Raw genomic sequence first — 16,470 nt, 5'->3', positions numbered from 1 at the left:
GCAGTAAAATCTTCCTTTTGCTCCTTCAAACAGATACCAGAAGAGGAATACTTCGTTAGGAATCAGGACATACTTAACATAAAGCAAGTCTAGAGTAGGGTTCTCCAGTCTACTCCTGTTTTTATATTAGCAGCATTGGCTCCCTGTTTGTCCTAAGAAAAATAACCACATAGAAGAAAATTTTTACAGGTATAGAAATGTGTAAGAGCAAGATGGCTGGGTGCCTGAGGTTATTTGGAAAAGTCATGCAGTGGTGTTAAATTGTGAAGAGCAAGTACACCTGAAAGCACCATGTGACTGCAAACACTTAATTTGCAGTGGAACCTTGAACAGTGTGGCTTTGACACGAAAATCTCTCAAGTTAATCTTCAAAGGACAAATTTATTGTCTCCACTGGAGATACAGAACTTAAATGCTGTTATCCCCTTTCTCAATGGAATAAGGAAGCTACTATTTCTGTAATGCATGTTCCTTGAAATTTGCATGTCTTTCAATATAGCTGCCTCCTGTTTAGGGTTCTTCATCTGTGTGTTTTTTGAGGCTAATGGTACTAATAGGTTAATTACATGAAGGTGGGAGGGGAGAATTTTGGCAACTTTAGGGTGCATCAGGACTCTTACTATAGTAAATTAATCAGTGATTAAAAAATAACTGAAAGAGCAGATTAATATATCCAGTGAGAACCCTTTTTAAAAAAGTTTGCTATGAAAGAGGAAAATTCAGCCAGTAAGGAACTCTTGAGGTAGAGAGCACTGATGAAAACTGGAAGATGTTGGGATGATCCAGTGACTTGGATATATTTCCATAGGAGAGTAAGGATAGCATTTCTTCTTGAAAACTTTAGAAGTCTGAACTCTGTTTTTTCTATTTTTTTAACCTCCACCTTCACAGAGAGAGTCTATTGGTACTTGTGAGGGTAGGAGATAGTGGAAAGAAGATGAAATCAAGACAGTTTCAAGGAGATCCCTAGTTCAGGGGATTAGTTGCTTTAGATATATGGAAAATTTGCACAACACAGAACTGTAGGATTTGTTGTTGCTGAAAGAAAAAAAAGGATTGCTTACTCATCAACTTATTCACAGCTGTGCCTTGTCTCAAGCATTCAGAAGGGGTCAGCAGCTTCCTCCATTGCTGTCCATATTCGTACATTATTCTCAATATTTTTTGCACTCAAAGTAGAAGCCCATTTGTAAGTAACGGCCCTTCATCAGAAGTAACAACTCATGTAGAATTTTCTGTAATAAAACTGCTAGAAGAAGCAGTGAGAAGAGGGTACAAGAGGGTAATTACTGACACCTTCAGAAGCTTTTTTACTGATGTAGTGTGTGATGTAAAATGGCAGAAACATTTGCTGTGTAACCAAACATGAACATTTTGCTTAAAAATTCAGTTGTTAATGAACAGCTGTTGGTGAATCCCTGAAGGACACTTTCTTTTTATCATAAAACCTCTTATCTTCAAATTCAGGTTAAAGTACCACTGAATGGAATTATCCAGTGCTGACTATATTATCTTGGAGGAAGAAATTCAGCCTATGCTTTAGCTTACCTTTTTGTATTATTCTTTAAGATTCACTGTTCATTTGTGTTCAGATGTGGAGATTACTGGTTCCTGTGACTAGAATTGGTATGAAATACAGTGAGATAAGATCCTCTGCACAATCAGTTTTGATTATTTTACAGAGTGCTGTATTCCAGGAGTAAAGACTGGAAGCAAAATATAATACTTGAACTGAGTAAACTGTCTGCCTAAAATCATGTGGCTTATGCTGTTTCAAGCAGATAAAAGTGCTATGGGTTGCTTATGAGTTGCATACTTTTTTTCTTTTTATTTTTTGTAGATTCATTGTTACTCATGTTTTCAGTGTCCACTGGTATCCCTATAACAGCATAATTCCCTGTTTCATACTACAGTTCCAAATTTTCCTTTCATCCCACTCGGGAGAATGTTTAGTACCAGGTGTCCCTCTTCTTTTAATTCTTTCTTAGCCTGTCATACTGGCCTTGGTAAATGTAAGAGATGGTATATATTTTCATTTGTCATCTGTGCATTGTGCCTGACTTAATTATTCATTTGTTATATTATACATTGCAGCATGCTGTGTATGTTTTGACACATGCAGAACACAAAAGCCATACTTTTGTACATTACTGGGGGAAGGAATTTTTTGTAAACAGACATTTCTTAAAGCAGCTTACTGTACCACTGTCAAAATGAGTAATAATCATGAGTTAACCAACCCACAGAGCATGTAGTATTTCTTCAGAAGAATATTTCTGTGTCTTGGCTTCTATGATGTGGAGAGATGATTGCTTAAGTAAAGGAAAATTTGCATACAAAATAAGATGGAGATGGTATAAATGAGCACTGCTGAAAACAACATCACATGAAGTGATAAATTAACAGCGTAAGTATCTTGTGCTCTGAAGAAATGACCCAGATTTCTGCAGTACTGTTCAGATACTAGGCAGCAACCAACTAATATACAACTACCTTTATAAACCTGGAAAGTTACCTAGTGCAAGAGATTGTGCAAGTTTGGATCCAGCTTCAGGAACTGACTGAATTCAAAATGCTCGGTTCTAACAAGTCATCTCATGGTAATGATGATGCTCCAGTCAGTTTTCTGCTGCCCTTGTTTAATGCAGTACCTTTTCAAAATGAGCTGGTAGGTTTTGTAATCACAGCTGCTCAGTTTTCAACCACGTACTTTCATATTTGCTTTGGTGATGCTTTTTCAAACACTCTTAAGAAATGATAGCATCTTTCTTAATGGCATGGACTAAGGGAGTTAAAGAACTCTGAATATAACTGAACTGTGATTCCCAAAAATTCAGCAGAGAGACTTGTTTGCAGAAAGGGCTGTGAATGACTGACTTAAATGTCTGGAAGCCCCTTTTAAAAAGTATTTGTAGAAATTCTGATGGATTTTTTTTTTTTCAGATTTGCTTTCTGTTAGTTTGATAGAGAAAGCATTGCTGTTGGTATTAATGCTGAACTTTAATCGGACTTTTGGGGACAGAAATTAAATTATAACGGCACACTAGAAATTACTCTGAGGTCACTTATGGTTGAGGAAAGGATGATCATTCTAGATTTGCCTGGTGTTGATACCAAACCTGTTGCTTTTCTGATTGTTGTATTCCTGTCGAAGCGTTCTTGCAATATGCTACTAATTATTGTGTAATCTGTGTGGAGGTGCTGTAAAGAGAATTGTTGGTAGTATTCTCACCACTGTTACGTGTTGGTAATTTAGAGTGGATTACTTATCAGCTGCTGAACCCTTGGATCATTTGAGGTTTGTATACTTAAAAGAAGCCAACAAATGTCATCCGTGCGAGTGGATGACCACAATGAGTTTGGACTTAATTCTCAGGGACCTTTCTTATATATCTGAAGACACATATAAAGGTGTAGGTAGCCCAAGACTTACATCAAGACAGTGAAGGCCAGTTGCTGGTCCATATGTTACTTTTATCGCAGGAGGTAGTTGAGAAAAGCCGCTTACTTGCTATTGAAGTACAGGCTTCCAGAGTGGAATGAGTTGGAGCTGACCCTGAAATCTTGTTGTTCTTCCTGAGCTGATGCCCTTATTATTGAAAAATAGATATGCAGTATTAGCCATCCAATCAGTCCAAATATAATTCTGCTTGTAAGTGGTCGTTTCTGCTTACCCATGTTGCTTCTTAGAGTCACTGTTTACAATGAAAATGGCAAATCAAGAATTGGTATATTCATGGCACTGCAGCCTTGAAGCAGCTGAAGATGTTAGTGACCAAGTGCAGTCCTAAAGAAGTCCCTAAGAAAGTCCCTCTAGTCTTTTTGCTGGTGAGGCACAGGTAATTAGGCCTACCTGCTTTGTCACTCAGCTGCATAAACGCTTTGTAGTTGTGAGTCTGTTGTAAGCAAAATTCACTTTGTCCTTGGCAATTCCCAGAAGACCTATCTGAAAGGTGCTGGGGTGCTTTTTGAACTCCACACCTCAAACAGAATCAAATGTAACTTACATGGGGCTTGAACTCTCCTCCCCCCGCCCCCCCCCTTACTGTACAGATTATTTTATTGTGATTGGTAGAATTTAGGCAAATTAAGACTTTTTGCAAGAAGAGCCATTTGTTGCATGTGAAAGCTGAACGTGAGCCTTCATTTCTAGTAGATCTTGTATGTATTCAGCTCAATTTCATCCTTAGTTTTACCTGGTTTCTGAGCGCAGAGAAGCCATTTGAAACCTATTTGGAAACATCTGTTTCAAAACCAGATTAAATTCTGGATAAGACATTGCTTTTTCTGTTTCATAGTTTAAGATTCTGTCATCTGTGCTAGAACTGCACTGTTTTTGAATGGGAGTAATTTGGAGTCATCAACTTAACTAGTAATTAAAGCTGTTCTTCCAGCTATATGTTTGCGGATGCCATGTCAGAGGAAAGGAAATACACCGTAATCTTCACCAGACTCTGTAACAGTATGTGTAAAAATAGCAATTTGAATGTGTCAGTAGAGAAACAGTGTTGTTTGTGATCTCTCTCCATTGCTGTGTGTTGTATCGCGGGCTACTTGGCAGACTTTGATGCAATGTGAAGAAGACATTGGGGCGAAGATGGAGTACAGGAGATATTGTGCCTCAGGTCCAAAGTGAGGTTACAAACTCTGTGCCCTAATATAATTATATTATGTATGTAATTGCTGCATCCTGCTCTTAAAAAGAGAGCTCAGTCTGGAGGCTGCTTCTTCGTGGCAGATACAGCAGTAAATCTAACAGTACTCGGCAAATGCAGCAGTGTAAGTGCAGAAATTGGAATACTTCATGTGAAACTCCAGCCTGGCCTACCGCACTGATTCTTAAGAGCCTTACACTTACAAAAAAGTTGTTTTTTCCCCCAACTATATTAACTTCATATGTTGGATGAAATATGAGCCTTTGTTTATGTTATGTTGACCTATTCCTTTAAAACCAGTTATTTGTAGTACAGTCCATCTCCTTACTTTTCATCATAACATTTTCAAAATTCTCTACGATACAAGGAAAACATGGTTTAAGTGAACGGTAGACAATGTGAGCCTTTTAGATGACCTTGGAACCTGGGGGCAAGAGAGTCTTGGGAGTTGTCTTGAAACAGCAACTTATGGAAGGTGCTTGTAAGGAAAAGGAGGGAAGAAGTATACTTTACAACCAGTAGGTGTTCCATACTTTGTCTTGATTGCCTTGTCAAAAGTGCAGAAGATAAAAAAAGCTTTCAAAGAAGGGTGTTCACATTAAGGTTTGTCTAGGGTTACCATGAGAAGAGATTTGCAAAACCTGATAGTGTTTGGTAGCTGAAATAACAGAAATAACTGTTAACTTCAGTGATTGTTTTTGACTCTTCTCACCATATAAAGGCAGCAGTTGTATTACTCCACTTCAAGTTTCCCATTTTAGAAGTTGAATAGTTTTAAGTAGTGTATAGCAGTAGGGATCCATAAGACATGTAAAAGTATTGTTTTAACACTTCCAAGTAATGCAAGCAAATATTGCTCTAGCACCAGCTAATAAATTGGAGGAAGAAGAACTTAAAGAGAAAAACTGGCAAAATGCGTTCCAAGTACAGCAGCTTCCTCAAAAGCATTAGCTACTCACGGCACACAAATGAAGCTGTGCTGTCAACAGAGTGCAAGGCCTTAGAAAAGTAAGTAATAGCAGGTTTCTGAACTACTTTATACAGGCCATGTGTCATATACAGAGGTCATCACTTAAATAACCTCAGCCTGAAGTAGAGGCTTAATTACTAAGGTATCTTCACAGCTTCTGTAACCTGTTTTTAATAAACACTCTACATTTTTTGTGTTTCAGAGATCCAGCTTACTTTGATGAAAATTGGCTGAACAGGATCAAAACAGAAGTAGGAGATAATTGGAGGCTAAAGGTATTTGACTGACTTTGCTTGTCTGTAAATCTGTATTTCAGTTCTTAGTACAATATTGTGTCTAAATATTAGCATATTTCTAGATTAAGACCTTGCTTTGTAGTACCACATTTTGAATTTTATACCCTTATAGTTACGCTTCCTTGGTTTTTATGTTGTTAGTCCTGCACAGTTTAGTGAAGAAGACACTTCGAGTTTGTAAATGGGTTTCAATTTAAAAGGAAAACATAAAAATAAAATTTATGCATAAATTACCTCTTTGTTTTTTAAATGTTGAATGAAAGATATTTTTTTTAAATGCAAAGTGTGAGAGTAGCATTAAGAAAACCACACTGAGAAGCAACTGGATAAAAACAGCAGACTAATAAGCGATTATTGAAATAAAAATGGCAAAGTGTTGTTTTCTTTTACTTCGTCAGCTCTGTGCTATTACTGACCTTTAGGAGAGGAAGTAATGTTTTTTTGTTGTTGTTTGTCCTCAGTATGTGTTTTAACCACAGTCTATTTGCTGGGTCATTTGTATCGCTTGGTATTTTAATACTTTCTCTATGAACCTTAAGGGAATAGAATTTACAGTGCTGTGGCTGAGGAGCATTTTGGCTTATAAATCCCAAAGAACAGAGTTTCACATGCAGATGTTAGTGTAGTTTCTGACTAGCTTTCTTCAGGGTGTGATATATGCACCTTTCTAAATTGCCATTTCCAGCCTGACTGCTTGGGGAAACAAAATAGTGATGGTTTGCATGTTAGTTCATGTTACCTATAAAACCATTTTGTTGGCCACCAAAAACCCTTCTGAGCATCTGGGGAAGGGCTAGAACTGTGAAATGCTCTAGTACTTACAGGCTCATCAACATCACTTGCTGAATACATAGGACACACATGTTAAATGCTGCTTGAGGCAAGGGTGGAGTATGCTGCTGCCGTGTATGTTTTTAGTTGGCCAGTAGACCTGTTGGGGTGGTCTCTGCTGCCTTCCTGACTGTGTGGAAGTCTGATCTTTAGAATGTTTTGTCTACCAGGGCTGCCAGCAAAAATGTGGGGTATATTGATGAGGATATATTGACTGGCTGGTGAATAAAAGAGTGAACCCTAAAAAAGCTTTTAGTTCTGCTGGTTGTAGAGCAGTGAATTTAAATGAACTTTTCAAAGAAGTGTGTGGAATTGCAAGTGAACAGCTGGATGCAAGGTTTTGTTTCTCTAAAAAAATTCCATGTTTTTTTCCTGAGGAATATTGAGATCTTGGCTGTTAAATTTGGAGAACAACAAATTGAAAACTGTTTGTTATAATGGCATTTCAGCTGATTGAATGTGAACCAGCAGCTTCTGTAACTCTCATATGGAGCTTGAGGAATAATTTTTTCATGTCTCCCACCAGTTTGGCAGATACTAAGGCTTAGCAGGTGTGAATTAAAAAAAAAAAATAAAAAATTGAGCAATCTAGTAACTTCCTTATGTGACTGAGATTGGAAAAACAGATCAAATTTCAATTTCATGCTGGTGTCATTCCTTCTTGTTTTTCATATATCCATGCAAATAGAAACTGAAGACTGATTATTTGTTGTTGTGGTTGAGCTGTATATGCCAGCTTTTTGTATAAATTTTTTTATTCCAATTTCCTTTTCATGAAGGATACTGAAAGGCACAAATGTGATATTTTAACTTATTTTGTAACCAGGAAAGCAATCCTATACTTTGCCAACTGTTGTTCTGCTTTGTATGTGAGTAAATACTGTTAGTAATCTAGTTGTTTAAGTGTCTGTCAGTCAAGCCGTCATTTGTAGTCTGGCTTGTAGGAATGCTTTCAATCCGTGCACATCTATTTGTTTGTCACTAGATTTAAAATGCAGGCAACATACTTACACATGACTGATAACAGATTTCATGTTTTGAGAAACCTCATGAGAAATGATAGTTGGGTTGTCTCACTGCCTCACAAATCAAGACAAGAATCTGAATTATATTTTTGTTGCTATGCATGTTGCTCTTTGCCTCTAGTATCATATGGTGTAATAGTCGCCACTTGTACAAGCTCTCAGTATTATGTACCTCATAAAGGGAGCCAGTCTGTAGGGGAGTAAGTTAAAAAAAAAAACCACCAAAATGTCACATGCAGGTAGTTCGACTTTGGGGAACAGTGGTTAGAATGGCCTGATAGAGGTTAGTGTAGGCTTGATACAGCTCTCCTAACAAATGCTGGAAAGAGTTACCCAGAAAATCATGCAGTGGTTAACTCTGAATTTGATGCTGTCCTGTATGGAGAATAAGCAAGAATACATGGCTCAGCTTCATTATGTTTTGGGTTTAGCCATTCACTTTCCAATAACTGCAAGAATGCAATCTTATTAAAAATATTTTTTGCTGTTTTGTACCAGTTTATAACAAATGTATGCATTCACAGGGATGTTCTATGCTTTGTTTCAGGGCAGGTTGTCTGACTTGAGAGACTGAACAATGCACAGGGTAGAAAAAGGGAAATGGTGTAGCTCAGGGGACTTGCAAAGTAAGAAGCATTCAGCAAGCATTCTGTGTATTACAATTGAACAGGTTTTGTCAACTGTTTTTAGTAGAAAAACATGTTACTACTTTGGGGTTAAAATCTCTAGGGCATAGCATACATCACTGTACATAGCAGTTTGTTTTCTCTTGGGCAACAAAACCCCGATTCTCCCTGCTGAGCTGCACTTTTATGTTGTGGTAAAAAAAAAAGGGGGGGGGTGGGTAGGGAGCAAAGACATATCTCTTCTGAGTAGTACAGCTGAATACTTTAGTTACAGTTTAAACTGTAGTTTAAGCAGTAGTAGTATTTCATTCTGAAGAAAGCGTTTGGAAATGAAACGGCCTTTACTGAAAATGGGAAACAGCGTAGAAAATAATTGTTGCCAAAATTTTGGAGGAATGAAATTCCCTAATAAAGAAACAAATGTAGTTCAGTGTCACAGGAACACCAGTAACAGGACAGAAATTTGAACAGTTAATGGTACATGTGTCAGTTTTGGCAATTACAGAAGAAGTTGTTGACTGAGGGGTTGTCTGAAACTGACACTCTCTTCCTCACTCCCCCACCCCCCCCACCCCCCCACCCCCCCCCCCAGCCCCCTTTCTTTCAGTGTGGTTATACCTAGCTTGAGAGAGGAAGGAAATACATTGTTCAGCTTGATTTCTGACTTTTTGTTTTTCTGGACTTTTCGCTTCGGCATTCAGACTACAGCATCAGTTGAAAGTACAATTTTATCGATGTTTATAGTAGCAAGCTGTGTTTGTTCCATTACTGAATAGCACATTCAAACAATAGGAGCTACTAGACTTTCTGCAACTAGTACAGTTTGAATGCCCTGCATTTGGGCAATATTGCAAAACAATCAATGAACTTAGAACACAGACTACTTAATGCTGTAATCTAAATAAACAAACCTGATTTTTGAAGTGATTTTGACTCCCTGCACTAGTACAGTTATGTTTGCTCTGAATGCTCCTACAGTACAAACCGGGTTGGTCTGGTGGAGTAATGGAAGCTAGTTTTCAGTGTACACTATTATATTTATGCTACTTTCTTGTTCCTTTACAAGGGGAGGGAGCACTTATTCACGAGCAGCCTTTTAGAGGGCAGGGTTTTTTTCTGATAAGGGTGGAAGCCTGTCATGTGGATGTTTTTGTGCAAGCAAGAAGCAGAGTTTATAGGTATATTGTAAGCCAACATTCCTGTCACAGGTAATTAGCAACTGATGTATTTAATTCTGTTTCAGTATACCCTTAATTCCCAAGTCAACAGTGTGTCCAAATATGTTTAATTTGTGAATGCTCTCTGTGTTCAGAGTCACATTTATTTTTTCATTCTTGTGGTCTAACTCAAGGCAGTGTCTGTATGTGTTCTTTTGGGGATTTCTTTTTGCAGAAGACAGGCTGGAGGGGGATAACCCCCAAAGCTAGTGGACACTCTTTCTCTAGGCTTCATTACCTCCATAATCAGTGAAGAGACAGGCTCCTGCAGAATGTGATTTAGAGCAGAAAACTGGTGTATGTCTTGGGAACAGTGCACGCACATTCCCTCTCTCCTCCTTCCCTCCCTGCCCCTTTCAAGCGCAGCCAGGAAGAGTACCTTAATGAGGTACCTGAAGCTCGTTGATTAAGAATTCTCACCATTTGCAAGTGTGCCCTAGCAATGCTTCCAGAGGTTATAAGGTTCTTAATTATAACCCGTGTGAAGGGAAATAGGTCTGTGTGTAGTTATCCAGGAAAGATACTGATTAATAGCATTTCAGAACATATAGTTTTCCCATTCAGACACTTAAGGACCTGAAATGTACAATGACAAGTCAATTTACACTGGGTCTTCAGCGCAAACAAGATTTCAGTCATATATGTAATGTAAGGATAAATGCAAAGCTGGGAACTGGCTGTCATAATGTTAGAGAGAAAACAGGAGGTTAAATAACCCAAGTTCTCTTTTTGTCAGCAATCACAAGCTTAAGGGCATTTCTACTGTCCACTTGCCTCAGGCTTTCCTTTTGTTGCTTAAGTATATATATTCATAAAGAGAGAAATCTAGATGACTACTCTTACAGACCCTCAGTTTGGAACCAGTAAATTGTAATTAAATAAAAATAAAGATTTCATATGACAGATGGGGGGGGGGGGGGGGGGAGACCACCACCCCAAACAGTTAAGTTGTATGGTGTTGACAGATTGTGTGCTGCCTTCACTAACCCAGGACATACCATCTCTGCTTTCATTCCAGTCAGTTTATCAGGTTAATGCTGTGTAATAAGGATCAGTCTCATACTGAAGAGTGTGTGCTAACTATGTAGTACTATACTACAGCAATGATGACTGTAAACTGAGAAGGTAATGATCATTTAACATAAGGAACATTTGCACAGCTCTGCTGTGGATACTGGTGAAAGTTAGGTGTTCAAAAAATGAGTGCTATCATGCAGATTGTCTTTGTAGATGCATTAGTTCAAAGTGAATGTCCTCTTCTTTGGTAATATGAGATTGGGGAAACAAAACAAGACAGATGGAAAAGAGGTTGAAATTGAATAGAGATTTATCTAGAAATAATAATCCATCTGTTGTGAGTTGCAATGGCTTTTGAAATGGAATAAAGCATAGTTGTCGCTTTTCCCCACCCCCCCAGTAAGTTTAATGTCTTTTCCAAGAGAGGTATGGGTGCAGGGAATGGATGTGAAAAGAATTGGGAGGATACTGTACATGCTTTGTGTGGAAAAAGAGGAAGTCAGGTTGCTGATGCAAGCAAATAATTGTCCCATGTGATCATCGGCTGATCTCCAAATGATGATACAATGCTTTACAGTCATGATCAATATTGGAAATCTTCTCTGTTGTGTTCTATCATTGCATAATTTAATGGTCTTTGTTAACTAGCTATAGTTAGGTTTTCCCCATGTGCTTAAGAAACAGAAAAAATTCTGAAAGCCATCAGAATTCTAAATCAAAGCAGGTGATGTAATAGGTTGTCTTTAACACTTTCTTGTGCTGTTGTTCATTTCATTCATCTGTATTTGAAGTCTTCCTTTTAAGAACTTGCTATGACCTAACAAATGTTACTGTAGCTACTGAGTTGAATCTCAAAATAGAAAACATTTGTGGTAGTTTCCCCAGAACTATTCTTTGCCAGTGGCCCATCTGTAGACCCATTTAATGTATTCACTGCAGCCAAGTTAAAAAAAAAAAGAACTTGAGAGCCCTCCAAGTAATCGTGAAGATCATTGTTAAATTTAAGCCAGTCTACAAAGACTCTGCTTTAGCTTTATAATTGTCTGATTGTGTGTGAGATACAAAGATGGTACAGTTAACTCTTGAGAGCAAGTTAACCAAGTACTGCTGATTGACAGTGGAATAAAATAGGACCTCAGAGACAAGATTTGTTTTCAGTTCATGTGCTGTTTTCTTCTTCCTATATGTTAGTTTGATGACAGATTTTGGTCAATATTGAGTTTGTTCCAGCATCACAGCATTAAGCTCTATGGAAGTTCTGTGGAGGAAGATGACTCTGTTTAAGGAATTTTTAAATTTAAACAGTGCTTCCAAAGAAAGGGGAAAAGAAGTATTTTGTAGATGGGTAATTTCCATTTTGTTTCTCATTTTTTGGAATTATGTTCAAGTTCAAGGTTCCTCACAATGCACGAAACATCGGTAAACTGGACTTAAATTTGCAACACGACCTTTATGTTTCTGGGGCTCTTTCTGCAGCAGACTCAGGTAAATTACAAACTGGAAGATTTTAATGAATCAAGTTTGAAAATTATATTCCAATCAGTGCTGTATTCTTTGTGGTGATTTGAGATGAAAATAAAATTCTTTACATTTCTTTAAATTCTTAAATCTGTGGCAGACCTTGGTTATGATTGTGCATAGCCTTTGAGTGGTGGTGGTGATTGTTTCTGGGCAGACAGCTAGAAGATAGTTGTAGTTCTTACAGAAACATGATGTGTTATTTATAATATTACAGAAATAGTATGTGTTTGGGAGTAGAAGGTGTAAACCTGAAAGTCAACTAATTATTATGCTGTTATGGGAGGGACAGTAAATATTGTTACATACTTGCTCTCATGTAGCATCTGCAGTTCTCATTCTAGGTTGTCAGAATATTTGATGCGTCACTTTTCAAGTCGAAGTAAATTTTTGTTTCTTTTATGACTTAAAGTTCAGTGATTGTGAAGACAATCAGGATGTTCTTACATCTTGATAAGGGGTCAGCTTTTGCTACTTGTTTCCAAAAGGGAGTGGATTAATAGGGGTAAGGTAATCAGATCATTATCACTTTGGATTTCATGGCTAAATCTTTTAGCATGTATTTAGGCTGTTCCTTTCTTGAATTTCTCTTAGAAAAGAGACTGGATTTTGCTTTCATTACCTCACTTTGTCTGTTGATTGTGAAGTGTTGAGTTTGTGCCTGAACGTCAGTATCATGGTCCTAACTGTTTTCTGTAGTGTTTCCTCAGATCTTTTGGAAGACAAGTGACTTCTGTCAGAGGACATAATCTTCTAGCTGGATAGTTTTGGAATATAATCAAGAATATAAAAATTATTGTGGGCTTTAAAGACTGGGTTTAAGAGTTTTCACTCTGCCTTCATTATAGTTCTACAGTTAGCCACTGTCGTCAGCAGCAGCACTCTGTGAATACAGATTTAATCAGGTTCAGTCTTTGTACAACCTATTCATAGAAGTCATAGAATTGTTTAGGCTGGAAAAGACGCTTAAGATCATTGAGTCCAACCATAAACTTTCACACTACCAAGTCCACCACTAAATCGTGTCCCTAAGCACCATGTCCGCACACGTTTTTTAAATACCTCCAGGGATGGTGACTCAGCCATTTCCCTGGGCAGCCTCTTCCAATGCTTGACAACCCTGTCAGTGAGGAAGTTTTTCCTAATGTCCAATCTAAACCTCCCCTGCCGCAACTTGACGCTGTTGCCTCTTGTCTTCTTGCTTGTTACTTGGGACAAGAGACTGACACCCACCAGCCTACAGCCTCCTTTCAGGTAGTTGAAAACAGCAATAAGGTCTCCTTCTCCCCAGCTAAACAACCCCAGTTCCCTCAGCTGCTCCTGTCACAGGAGACAGTGTACTGCTACTATTACCTAGATTTCTTGGTGAAATACTTGGGAGATTATTTAGTAGGAATCTGTAGCTATTACCTTCAGCAAAGTTTTCTTCCCCCCCCTTTAAATATCACCTATGAGATCCATGGGGCATTTTTATAATTTTAACTGCACTCTTTGTTTTGATGTACAGATATTTTTTTTTAATGTAAATGGATTTTTGCTGGAAAGGGAGCGGTGTTCAGTACCAGAGAAGTGTGGCACAGATTGTATACAACAGGAGACACCTAACTAGTGCCATTGGATATGCAAATGAGCAGAAGCTATCTTTGTATAGCAGTGTGGGCATCAGTGAGAAATGTGAATTTTGCCTTGATAATGTAAGATAGACATTCAGTTATAAAGAAACTGGGTGAAGGGGACACATGAACATGAAAATTAAAGAACTAATAGGAATAATTAATGAGAGAGTTAATAAATTAAGCTTACATAGTTGGGGAATAAAGGATATTGAGCAGTAGCTGGTTTTTGTTTGGAAGAAGAGGTTTATCTCTGCAGAAGGATCACTAGGATATTTTAAGAGAAGAAAGGAAAAAAAAGACTGTTTCAACTTCTGGATGCAAAAATAATCCTAAAATAAATAAGTACTCCAAAAAATACTCATGCTTTAAAGTCTGATCTAAAGCCTATCCAAGACAATGTGATGTCTTTTATAAATTTAGATGGGTTCTGTCAATTAATAAAGACTTGTGATCAAGTCTGGAGGCCTGATCATAAGAGTCTATTGCATAACTTTCATGATTCTAAATGAAATTGCTCAAAGTCTTAATGCTGCAAATAGATGTAGTTGTATGATTCTTCTGTGATTGCCTACTTCATGATCATTTCTCTGTAATTTATTCCCTGCATTTATTGTATTTCCTTCTTGTCAAATAGGTAAGCAACCTGAAGAAAATTTTAAAAGGAATATTGGATTACAACCATGAGGTAAGAACTGTTTTAAGTAATCTAGATCTGCTTTCCTTTTTTGTTACATATTTTGGTTAACCTATTCAATATAAGTTATATTTTACCAATTAAATCCTGACTTTCTTGCAAAGTGATTGACGTACAGAGTGTTTCATGGCCTGTTCTCAGGTGTTAGCCTTCTCTAAAACTTACCTGGTGTATTGAATACTCAGAGTTGCCAGAGGAGTCTGATGTGCAGTCTGCTGGTCTGATGTGCAGTTGTACAAACAGTAGATGTTTTTGCTGACTGTGTTCTGCAGATGGACTTCTAACAGCTTTTGACCTGTATCTGAATTTCGTTTCACACACACACACCCCACCCCTGTGCTCCAGCTAAAGATTGTCTCTTCCCTGGCTTTTTCCCTTGAGGAGAGAGAGTAAAGAGCCTCTCCCCATGATAAAATTTGCAATGAAATGTTTTAGTCCTGAGGTACTGGGGTCTCTCCTTGGCATTTGCTCTTATGCTATTGAGCAAACTCAGAAATTAATCACTCCAGAGGAAATACAATATATCCGTTTTTTCAGTGGTGAATTTTCAGTTGAAATATGCTTTCAGTTTCAGTGATGTTTTGAGGCAAATTGATCTTTACAGGCTGCAGCACAAAATCCATAGTATGTATGTTCTGGACATGGCTTGTCTCAAAATATTAGCTTCTCATAAATACTTCAGAGGAAGATATTTGTTAATGAACTTAAGTCTTTAAAAATGAACAGATTTTCAGAAAAAGTTTGACTCAAGCTCATATTCGGTGGATGGTCAGGTATCTGTGTTGAAATGAATTTTGAGAATTGATAGTTAAGCAAGCTGGTCATAACTGACAAATATAGAAAGGAACAATTGGTTGTTTATAACAAGTTAATACTATTGTGAAAAAGTGATCCCAGTGTGATGATTACGTTTCTGATGTGAAAACTTCACTACTAAGCAAGCTTAGAGTTGTTTCAAGCTGATTAGGTTTTGTATAATGCATATTTATGTTTAACTGTATTTGGTTTGATTTCTTTTTTTTTGGCTGAGGCAATGCTTGTCATGATAATTCTACTATGAATCCTGGTTATGTTTTCCTCAACCTGATTCCCTGTCCTAGCTATCACCTTCTACAGAAATACAGATTTGAATTTGTATGGACTTTACCTGATGTAGCTAAAAGCCTTTGAAAAGCATATAAGCTAATTTTGTTCATCTTCAAAAACTCAAAATTATGAATTGCATTCAGGAGGACAGTCTTCCAATAGCTGTCGTATGTTGCTGTCTCTTATCAGTTATAGTATGGAAGGACAAGAAGCCAAAGTCTGCATGCTGTGTTATGCCCCACTGATCTTGCTATAGAACTCTGCTGCTCTGTAATTGAAACTTTTGTTTTTACAATTGAGATCTTTTATGTTTATTTTTTAAAAAGGGGAAAAAATGCTCTTTTTCATCTCAGGATATTTATTGCAGAGTCTAGCCTTTATTTTCATATCTCTTTCACTTCAGTTTTTTTGTTGGATTAAAATCGTATCTCATGTTTATTTCAATATTTCAATCTTCTGTTTACACATTCATATCCTTGGTTTCATGATAATGCCTGTTGATATGGCTCTTAGCTTCAGCTTTCTTCAACAGCATTAATGAAGCCATTTGTATTGTTAACTTAAACCTGGCATTGCCTTTGAAAGAAATTAAGGAAGTACAGATCAATATATAAACATGTCAGATTTGTATAATTCAAATAATACTGTGTTATACAGTATTATTGCAGTCTTTATACAATGGTAAAATTTTCCATTGTGCTTGATGCATTCACGGATTTCTTATTTTCTCACTAGAATGACCTAAAGGAAGTCTTTTCCAATAAGAATGTATCTGGGTCCTTCAAATTGTACAAAAATTTTTAGTGATGTTGGTGCTTATTCTTTGAGATACCTGTTTAGAAAAAAATAATGCCACAATACAAAAAAACACTGTATAAAACAAGAAAGAACTTAACCACAACAATTCCAGAAAGCTGAA

The 16,470-nt window shown here is 37.3% G+C and overlaps 1 protein-coding gene across 4 annotated transcripts in view; it reads left to right on the top strand.

Moving 5' to 3' along the window:
- LOC102045936 (hook microtubule tethering protein 3) overlaps positions 1 to 16,470 on the top strand; it is a 94,189-nt gene that overhangs the window by 19,354 nt on the left and 58,365 nt on the right. For 3 of the 4 annotated variants that reach the window (XM_055698861.1, XM_055698859.1, XM_055698860.1), the window contains exons 3-4: positions 5,828 to 5,900; positions 14,406 to 14,456. In XM_055698861.1, the coding sequence (XP_055554836.1) occupies positions 5,828 to 5,900; positions 14,406 to 14,456 (124 nt within the window). Of the gene's footprint in view, positions 1 to 5,827; positions 5,901 to 12,025; positions 12,123 to 14,405; positions 14,457 to 16,470 lie in introns of all 4 variants that reach the window. The other variant, XM_055698862.1, reaches the window with a different exon arrangement.

Source organism: Falco cherrug, chromosome Z, assembly GCF_023634085.1.
Source record: "Falco cherrug isolate bFalChe1 chromosome Z, bFalChe1.pri, whole genome shotgun sequence".
NCBI classification, from domain to species: domain Eukaryota; kingdom Metazoa; phylum Chordata; class Aves; order Falconiformes; family Falconidae; genus Falco; species Falco cherrug.
Note: the sequence above shows the minus strand (reverse complement) of the source record. Positions and strands in the feature narration are given on the sequence as shown.